At 43.3% G+C, this 9,799-nt stretch overlaps 2 protein-coding genes across 2 annotated transcripts in view; both read right to left on the reverse strand.

The window, feature by feature from the left end:
* LOC106819528 (annexin-B12-like) overlaps positions 1-6,490 on the reverse strand; it is a 10,915-nt gene extending 4,425 nt beyond the window's left edge. The window contains exons 1-7 of the mRNA XM_014824149.1: positions 6,323-6,490; positions 5,346-5,681; positions 3,526-3,612; positions 3,114-3,215; positions 2,716-2,812; positions 2,254-2,348; positions 1,488-1,695 (exon numbers count right to left, since the gene is read on the reverse strand). Of these exons, the coding sequence (XP_014679635.1) occupies positions 1,488-1,695; positions 2,254-2,348; positions 2,716-2,812; positions 3,114-3,215; positions 3,526-3,612; positions 5,346-5,681; positions 6,323-6,490 (1,093 nt within the window). The remainder of the gene's footprint in view (positions 1-1,487; positions 1,696-2,253; positions 2,349-2,715; positions 2,813-3,113; positions 3,216-3,525; positions 3,613-5,345; positions 5,682-6,322) is intronic.
* Positions 6,491-7,490: 1,000 nt separating this feature from the next.
* LOC106819539 (protein FAM133A-like) overlaps positions 7,491-9,799 on the reverse strand; it is a 17,540-nt gene continuing 15,231 nt past the window's right edge. The window contains exons 5-7 of the mRNA XM_014824159.1: positions 8,353-8,667; positions 7,667-7,780; positions 7,491-7,550 (exon numbers count right to left, since the gene is read on the reverse strand). Coding sequence (XP_014679645.1) covers positions 7,491-7,550; positions 7,667-7,780; positions 8,353-8,667 — 489 coding nt within the window. The remainder of the gene's footprint in view (positions 7,551-7,666; positions 7,781-8,352; positions 8,668-9,799) is intronic.

A 9,799-nucleotide genomic window follows, 5' to 3' on the forward strand; every position in this document is an offset into this window, starting at 1 on the left:
CTTCTCAATTATCACTACAATATTATTTGGTTTTCTCTATATACGTACAGTCCGGATACTGTTACCTATATCTCGAAAATAATCTCGAAAACTCCTTCGCCATTTTAAATAGATAATTTTGACAAATCATGATTTCTCTCGACAGCAATTGCGCATGCACGAACACAATTATTGGCCTGACAAGCAGACTCAAAATTGCGAAAATCTACTATTGCTGCACAGGCTGAGATCTGGGTGCGTGCATGCACAGTACCTGCGAAAAATCCGAGTATATCTTGCAATTATACACTTATAAGCAGTAATCTAGCCAGATTGGGGTAAGAAAGTATCTGTCGCGGGTACCCTACGTTCTAGGGCTTGCTCCTATTCATAAACAGAGGTCTAATCATAGACATTAACCACGGTTATCTCTCATCGGATCCCCCTGCTCCGGTTTAAATGTATAATTTTCACAAAATATAATTCCTCTTGGAAGCTATTGCGCTTGCGCGAACACAATTATTGGCCTGACAAGCACTCTCAAAATGTCGAAAATTTACTATTGTTGCACAGGCTGAGATCTGGGTTGCGTGCATGCCCAGTATCTGTGCGAAAAATGCGTGTATATCATTAAAATATACATTTATATAATTTTATAGAATCTAATTTACCCAGACTGTGTCCATAACAGAGGGTCAGACTAGGACACGTCGGCGACCTGTCGCCCAACGGAAATGTCTTAGGGCCGAGATTACGCATTTAATTTAGAGCAGGTGTTCTTAACCTTTGGTCCATTGGTCCCTTCCGGGTCCGTGGATGGGCTTCAGGGAGTCCGTGAACCAGGCGCATAAAAATTATTGTGTTTATGTATTTATGAGCATTTTTCTGGAGAGGAGACCGTAGCTTTCACCAGATTCTGAAAAAGGTCGATGACTCAAAAAAGGTTAAAAACCACTGATTTAGAGGGCGGCATGTGGTGGGCCTGGTGGCACTGCTCTGCCGAAGATCCCTTGCTTTACTAATGTACAGGGATAGGACGCGGACACGTCGGCGACCTGTCGCCCAAAGGAAATAACTTAGGGCCGACGTTAACCATTTAATTTAGAGGGCGGCATCCCTAGAGAAGGTGCGCATCGAAGAATGCACCCTCGCTACTTCAATGTGGTGGAACTGCTCTGCCGAAGGTCCCTTGCTATACCAATGTACAGGGATAAGGCGCGACCACGTCGGCGACCTGTCGCCCAAAGGAAATGATTTAGGGCCGACGTTTAGCATTTAATTTAGAGGGTGGCATGCCTAGAGAAGGTGCGCATCGAAAATTTCAGCTTTGCTACTTCAATGTGGTGGCACTGCTCTGCCGAAGGTCCCTTGCTATACCAATGTACAGGGATAAGGCGCGGGCACGTCGGCGACCTGCCGCCCAACGGAAATAACTTTGGGTCGAGATTAAGCAATTACTTTAGAGGGTGGTATGCATTAGGTAGCATATAGTTGCAGTATATACTCACTGCTCTTGTACTGCTGTGTTAGGTTGTGTATGTCGGCAGCCTCTTGCGTACACATCACCTCGGTGAGCATGGCTGCGTTGGTACCGATGCCCGACACGGCCTCACTGATGCAGTGCGCGTCGTAGTCGGCTGTCTGCATGAGCAGCGCGATGGCAAGCTCCTGGAAGTTACCGGATAGCTCTGCCGACCGTGCCTCCTCGAGGAGATCCTATACGTGAAGGGTAGGTTCGTCAGTATAGTGATTTTTTATTTTTTATTATTTATTTATTTATTTTTTTATATATTAACTTATTTATGTATTTATTTATGTAATTAATTAATTATTTATTTATTCATCGTTTAGTCATTAATTTTATTGAATAAAAATGATTACTTCGTTTGAAGTACATGGTTGCTCTTGTTTGTCGGTCAGGAAATCAGACTGTTTTATATAAGGTTTTTGGCACACCTGTACGTTTTCTCGTGATAGAAGCGTGTTAGAACGGTTGAAATTAAATATACTACGAGTACGATATTGCCATCTATTCGGCTTTTAAACCTCGAGAAAAGATACCCGTGCAAGTAAAACCTCATACTACATTCAGTAGCAGCTGGAAAAAGGGCCGTCAATATGAGGCAAGTAATTTGGGGGATGGTTACGATAATTACAAAGACCGCAAACAAGTGTGCACGTCAAATTATTAAATTGTGGAATTGTGCGTGCGTCGGATACGAAATCGTGTGCGGTTTTATATGATAATTCTGTGTCGCTGGAGGTTTCACTCACCTTGAGGAACCTTGACTGGTAGTTGTCCTTCATGGTCTGCCTCTGTGCGTTATTCCGCGTCGATAACAAGCCCGTGAGCCCGTTGATGTTAGGTTCTGCGAGATAAAGACGATAAATAGTAGCTATGTACATATATAGACAATTCGCGGTTATGACCCATCGGTTTGGCTTCCCTAATTACTGTGTGCATTTTGTGAAGAATCTTCATCGTGTTCAGATGGGGGGAGTTTCGTTCGTTCGTTTGTTCGCGCGTTCGGTCGTTCGTTTGATCGTTCGCTCGTTTATTCGTTCATTCGTCCGTTCGTTCGCTCGTTCGCTCGCTCGCTCGTTCGTTCGTTCGTTCGTTCGTTCGCTGGTTCCTACGTTTATTTGATTTACAACGTGAATGTACTGGCTTATCATTTATCCGAGCGTAAGGTATCCCGACATAGATAGTTTCGACCGTATGCTAACAAAACTTACTCTTCGAATACAGAAACTTTTGTAAAGAAGTAGCTTCCTGCGCCGGCCGAAAGTTGGCCCCTTCTACGATCGTTCCGTGGGTCTTTGGGAACGTGAACTGGAATGCACGGCGACATGGTAAATAGTAGTAGTAAGTACACAGTCAACAAATAAACGATGATAGGGACGTTTGTAGTGGAAGAAAGTGATTATTGTATCATTTGTTTAGTTATTTCACGTGTAACCTAAACGTCATATTGCTGTTTGTATCAAAAATGTAGTTTGGCGCATACAAATGCACCTACACAATCAATATATGTGCCAAGTCATCCATGGTACCAGTGTTGCCATGAACTGAACAATACAGAGATGTGAGTGTAAATGTTCGTACATATGAGGTGCAGACCAATGACGCGTACCTTTCTAATGACGCGCTCTTCCTTAGCTTGCCTCCTGCCTTTATAGCCACGGAATCCAGCCTGTATTTTCACGGCTGCTTTCTCGGTGTTATCCATCGCTGACTGATAACCCCAAAATGTAGGATTTAATTAAACGTGTGTAAGTGCGTGCGCGCGGGATGCGTGTGTTCATGTGTACATTCGCGCGTGCGTTCGTGCGTGCGTGCGTGCATTCGTGCGTGCGTGCTTGCGTTCGCGCATACGCACATGCGCACGTCGGTAGTAGCAGTTTCCGCAGGTATCAGTAGTATGTGCGTTAGTAATAGTATTAGTAATATCAGGAGTAAGATAATATAGAATCTATATTATCTTACTCCTGGTAATATGGGTATTAACTTATTCAATTACCGGACCATTATTAATCGATGCGTACCCGCTTTTCTTTCACTAGCTGTCTGCCTTTAAACCCACGATACCCGGCCTGTATTTTGACTGCAGCCTTCTCACTCTTTTCTATCGACTGCAAAATAGAAATGTTCAATATATATATATATATATATATACCACGTATATATAACACAGGCTTACGAAGGACGAAACTACTTAGGTACTTACGTTTTTCCCAAGTTAAAATGAAATCTAAATGAATATTCTGATGGCAAACGGTTAGCAGATTCTCTTTAAATCATTACATGCACATCCATCCCTTCTTTGAAAGAGCGAATCATGTGACGTGTGGGTGTTATGTGCCCAGACTCATTCACAGCAGCTTGAAAATTAATATATTCTCCCAATAGGCAGTCGCCACAGTAAAATGACAGCAGTCCATACAACTCAAAGGGCGTTGCAAACCAAGCAATTTAATTTGTCCACTCAAACTAACACAACGGATTATATTAACACAATCTACCAATTTTTATCAAGATATTTGTGTATGGCCATATATATATATATATATATATATATATATATACATTAAGTCCAACATGGTGAATAATAGGAGATGTGTGTAAAAACCTAAGGGAAATATCCTCTGACAATAATAACGGTAGGATTTGCAAAATCACTAACGCGCTTAATTCCTAGTCTGCGCATTTCTAGCCTGGTTTACAACCGGCGGAGCAATAACATTCTACCAACGCACCTATACTCTGCGAGAAATTAATATACGAACAGAAATAGTGTAAAAGATTATTCGCATGATTATCGACAAGCTGCGTAACTTTTAGTATACGTGGACGGATGCTATGTGTAATAACTAGTATATACTGTCATGTTATCACTCACTATTACATGTGGTTTCCAACGCGATCTTGAGATAGGTCTAGAGCATCCACGATCAACGCACGACACGCGAAAATGATACCATCCTCTTGCCGCGCTAAACACACTATAAGAGCTCTTTTAAACCAGTCGGCGAAAAACCCACGGTTGTTTTTCGAAACTTTGCCGCCACGGTAACGATCTCCAAGAAGAATCGCTGTGATGTGATAATGCGATACGCGGGTGCTAGTTATAGTAGAAGTGTTAGAGTATATAGTTATAGTAGAAGTGTCATAGTATATAGATATAGTAGAAGTGTTATAGCATAATTTTCTAGATATAGTAGAAGTGTTAATGTTTGGTGATCACACACAGAGGCGTTAAACATACATATCCTCATCGACCTACTCGCTCACTGCCGAATGACGGCAAACGAGTAAAGTTATACGCGTCGATGCAAATATCGATGTAAATATCTCTGAAAAGAGGGGCGCGTTTGTTGTTCGCATGTTTTGTGCTGAAATACCGAAACGCAAAAACTGACGCATGAATTATTTAGTAGGTTTCGGCGACAGGCACCAAGGTGAGTGACAGCCTACATAGGGCCCGTGACGAAACATTTTCTGGCGGGAAAATATCGGAGCAATGATGTTCATTTTTTTTATAAATAATTAAACGTTCCAAAGGGAGGGATATTTTTCGCCAAACGCTTCTTCTTTCTCTAAGTGAAGAAGACGAAGGTAGAATAAGACGCCTTGATTGTCATGGGGCTGCCATTCGATCAGCAGACAATACGTAGATCAAAACGTAACTTGCTGTATTTGGTTTTTTTTCTACATACTTTTCCACACTCGTGTATGTTGCATATCTATATGTCATTCGCGTTGTACTAATGTTATCATGCCTCTTTCCTCTCTTCCACTGCTGCAACATGGCAGCAAACCACCCGTGACAGCACACGCACTACAAACTAGTTGTTGATAAACGTACCGTCTTCTTCGACACCGCATCGTCCTTCTCCCTCCCTTTTTCATCGTCTCTCTCCTTCCGCTGCGCCTCTTTCGCTGCTCCTTCTCCCGGTTGCTCATCATGTTTCTCCTTCCCCAGCTGCTTCCTCTGATTGTCATCCCTCCTCTGCCGCCGGACCTGTGATCCTCTAAAGCCAGCCTGTAGCTTCGTGGCGGCAGCATCCTTCCGGTACCTCTCAGCCTCCTCCTCCTCCTCCTGCTTTTGTCTCTGCTGTCGGAGGTTTTTGCGTGTAATGTGACCGCGCACGCCTGCCTGTATGCGCGTGGCGGCCTGCCGCGTTCTTTGCTCTTCAGTTACCTGTGTGACGAGGACGTGTCATACAAGCAGGGACTCGCTAGCTAGCTAACAGGCAGCAGGGAAACGATGAAGATAGCAAGCGTTACTTTTATACATTTTTTCTTTCAATGTTATGCCATCATCAGCTTAGTATGTTAGTGATAGTGAGCGAAAACCTTCATGTATTTTTTTAATGTGTTATCGGCATCAGCTCGATATACTTGTAATAGTGAGCGGAATCTTTACATATTTTTGTAATGTTTTATCAGCACCAGCTCTCTATTCTGATGATGGTGAGAGAAACCCTCATATATTTTTGAGTGATTTTTGTTGGACTAGACTAGTTACCAGCAGCGAACAACACCGGTGATAGTGAGCGAACACATCATCATGCCCTTGTTTATTGAATCTTTTGCAATGCTTTTGTTGGTCCACGCTAGCTACCCACAGCGGTCAACACCGGCAATAGCGAGGGAACCATTGATATATTCGTCAATGTTCACTCTGAATGCGATGATTGTATTGGTGAGCAAGCATATACATTAGATCAAGAGCTAATAATACCTAGGTATTATTAGCTCTTGATTAGATGGGAAAATCAAGGGAGAGAAATCATCGCTATTAGCTTCAGCATTGGCTTCATAATTTCTTTTATAACGCACCGGTTCTTGCTGGCTCTCCCTTTCCTCGCCGACGACAGTCTTTTCGTCGTTTGTCGCATTGTCGACAACTTTATCGACTGCGACACGATGCGTCCTGACGGCGTGTCCGCGGTATCGCGCCTGGATCCTGGTCGCTGCCGCCTCCTCCGTCAGCTGGACGGCCGCCATCTTGTCGACTGTTTTAGTTTTTTTCGCCTTCTTCTGTAATTGAACGACAGTTAGAAAAAATAAGGCTTACGTGAAACAGACAAAGGTTCCGATTTCTGCTGTGGTGTGAATGGCTATATTGGGGGGGGGGGGCGTATGTACCTATGTATACAGATTATTTTCTCTTCTAAAGAGCAATTAGCATACCTTATGTCAATCATATAAATCTAAGATCATCTCAGCTGCTGTGATACTCGTTTAAACAGTTGGTCTTAAACGTAATATAGCTCCGAGGATTATTGGCGATGCAGTTTGTATTTACACTCACGGTTTTTGCTTTTTTCTGTTTTACTGGTTTTTTCTCCACTTCGAGGATGCTGGACGCTGACGATTGTTCCAGCGATGTCGCCCCGCCAGACTCGGCCTTGTGTTCTTTAGTCTTTACAACGACGGTTACAAAAAATAAGGCTTATGTAAAACAGACAAAGGTTCCAAAACTCTGATTTCTGCTTTGGTGTGAATGGCTATATCGAGCGGGCGTATGTAGTTATTTCTACAGATCATTTTCTCTTCTAAAGAGCAATTAGCCCATTTTAATTATGTAATTCTAAGATCATCTCAGCTGCTGTGATACTAGTGTAAACAGTTGGCCTCAAGCGTCGTATAGCTCTAAGAATTATTGGCGATGCATGTTATTGGCATTTACACTCACGGTTTTGGCTTTTTTCTGTTTTACTGGTTTTTTCTCCGCTTCGAGGACGCTAGACGCTGACGACTGCTCCAGCGCTGTCGCCCCGCCAGACTCCGCCTTGTGTTCTTTAGTCTTTTTTCTTGTCTGAAATACACGAAACGTCTATGTCAATACAAGCGGCATATAGTAATTAGTTCCAACGAGTAAGAATTCCAGCATAAGACAACTGTTCATGATCAATTACGTTACACGTACGACGGTAACATTATTTGCATATGCAGCTTATTATCATGTTAAATACGCAGCAAGACGTTTTCTGACAAGCGTATATCACTTCCATGATTCCATCACGAGGTCCAAAGGTTCCTTTTCGATTGTACACACGTTTAGCTACAGTTCCCGTATGCGCGTAAATCATAGAATTGCGCTTGTGAATTCAGTTTAAAGAGCAGCTCTTTGAGGAACTGCAGGGCTCGGCAACAGTTTGTTGTTTAAAAAAAACTTGCCTGTTTTTTACGTTGGGTTTTCGCGGGCCGACTGTCCGATGACGTGTTCGCAGCCGATAGCTCTCCCGTCTGCTGCTCCTCGGAGGCCGCTGGCTTCGATCTATTGTTCTTCGACTTCAAAAAGTAAGCAGAAGATAGAAAAAACATATTTGAAGTTGTTCTCGACATCACGATGATTATATATGTCTATACGATTTATTTTGTGAATGTTGTGATATGGGTTTGTGAATGTTACTACTAATAGAATGTCATTTACTAGCATATTCATGTAACCATGTCCGTGAATCTGTTCATCTGTGGGTTTGCCCATTTGTTCCTGTCTCACACCGTCCGCCCCTCCGCCGGTCTACCCAGCCGAGTGTCCGTCCGTCCGTTCATCCATCCGTCTGTCTATCCCTACGTTTATCTATCCTTCCGCTCGTGGATCGTTCCTTCCATCCGTCCATCCGATAGTCCGCCCCTCCACATTTTCGTTCGTGGATCGCTCCTCCCACTAGTCCGCCCGTCTGTCCATTCTCCCGCCAAACCGTCGGTCAGTCCCTCCCCTCCCCTTTGTTTCTCCCTCCGTTCGTGTGCCCGACAGTTTTCCCTGCACCCCGTCCGTGTGTCTGTAGGTGTATCCATGCGATATCGGGGAACTATATCACCCACACACTTGACCGTACGCTATTATGCTACAGCTATACCTTCGCCTTTGCCTGCTCGTCCTCGGTCGTATAATCGGACTCGTGTCCAGAATCTTGACTCGTCATCATGGGATTCTGCTGCCGTCTGGCTTCCTTACGCCGTCTCCTCCTCTCCTGTCGCCTTTCTAATTCTGTCGGACTCTCCTCCGGATTCAATCTCTCTTCGGCAGAATCCTTTCTTTCTCTAACGGCGCGTTCCTCCTCCTCCGCCTCCTCTCTCGCCTTTGCTCTGCGCTCCTCTGCCATTTTTTGCTTCCGCAGTTGAAGCGTGTTTTCTTTTACTTGCTGATCTTTGAGTTGACTTAGCAGATTCTTCTGCAATCACCGTGAGTAGCAACGGTAAAGATTTACGGTTAGCTAAATACATTAGCTACACGTAAGGGGTAGATTAAAATCTAGGTTAGCTATATTTAATGTTAACTACGTACTTGGATGCGAGGTTTGATATATATGAATGTTATTACATAGAGACCTAATCTACGCATTCTGTTAGCTATATATATATATATATATAATATACATCGCATATTATAGGGTTAGTATCTAATGGCTACTACGTGCAACTATCGCTTATTAGTAAACTCTGCTATTATTCAATAAATCTATAACGGTCTTAGAACGCCCAACGAAAATAGCTCTACTCCTTATATAACCAGTTTCCTATTATCACCAGTCTTTTACAAAATGGTTCGCGACCTGGCATCGAATTTTAAGCCTGAGCGCACACCTACCAATATATAATGATAATGCTATTATACTATGGGATAATTGCAGGCCTAATCGAACATCGTGTTTTATTGATGACGCGTTCGAACAGTGAGAGGATGGCATCTATACTGGTCTATGGCGCGTCGCTTCACTACGCAGCATTTAACTGCACACGATACAATACGATACAATGCGCGAGTAACAGAGAGTACTCATGTCACTCTAGTGACCCACATACTTGTTATATCTCTTTGTGTGTGTGCAAATATATATATACATATATATATATAGCAAGAGAAAGTGGAACGCAGGGAACCCATCAATGCCATCACATAACGTTTACACGCAACAGTATACACGACCCAGCGAAACCAGCTAGCTCGCATATAACGGATAGACATTATTACTGCACTTTCACTTCTATAGAAACACACCGCGTGACCGCGTAGCAGCTGCATTTGCAGACACCCTCTTTCGTGTTTACCCGTGACGCGTTCCTCTTTCCGCTCACATCAAACGCGAAACCAAACAATAGATAACAGCAACGAGAATAGAATGCACACAAAAATAGAGCGAGCATTCATTAATAATACATTATCGCTAACTCCACGAAGTGTCAGTCACGAAGATCACGGATCGCATAAAAATTTCAGGCGCCCATTACGTAAATTACTGTCGGCTGCGCGCTCTCTCTCTCTCTCTCTGTCTCTCTCTCTCTCTCTCTCTCTCTCTCTCTCTC

This window comes from Priapulus caudatus, unplaced genomic scaffold (assembly GCF_000485595.1).
Source record: "Priapulus caudatus unplaced genomic scaffold, Priapulus_caudatus-5.0.1 Scaffold39, whole genome shotgun sequence".
Taxonomy (NCBI): Eukaryota; Metazoa; Priapulida; class Priapulimorpha; order Priapulimorphida; family Priapulidae; genus Priapulus; species Priapulus caudatus.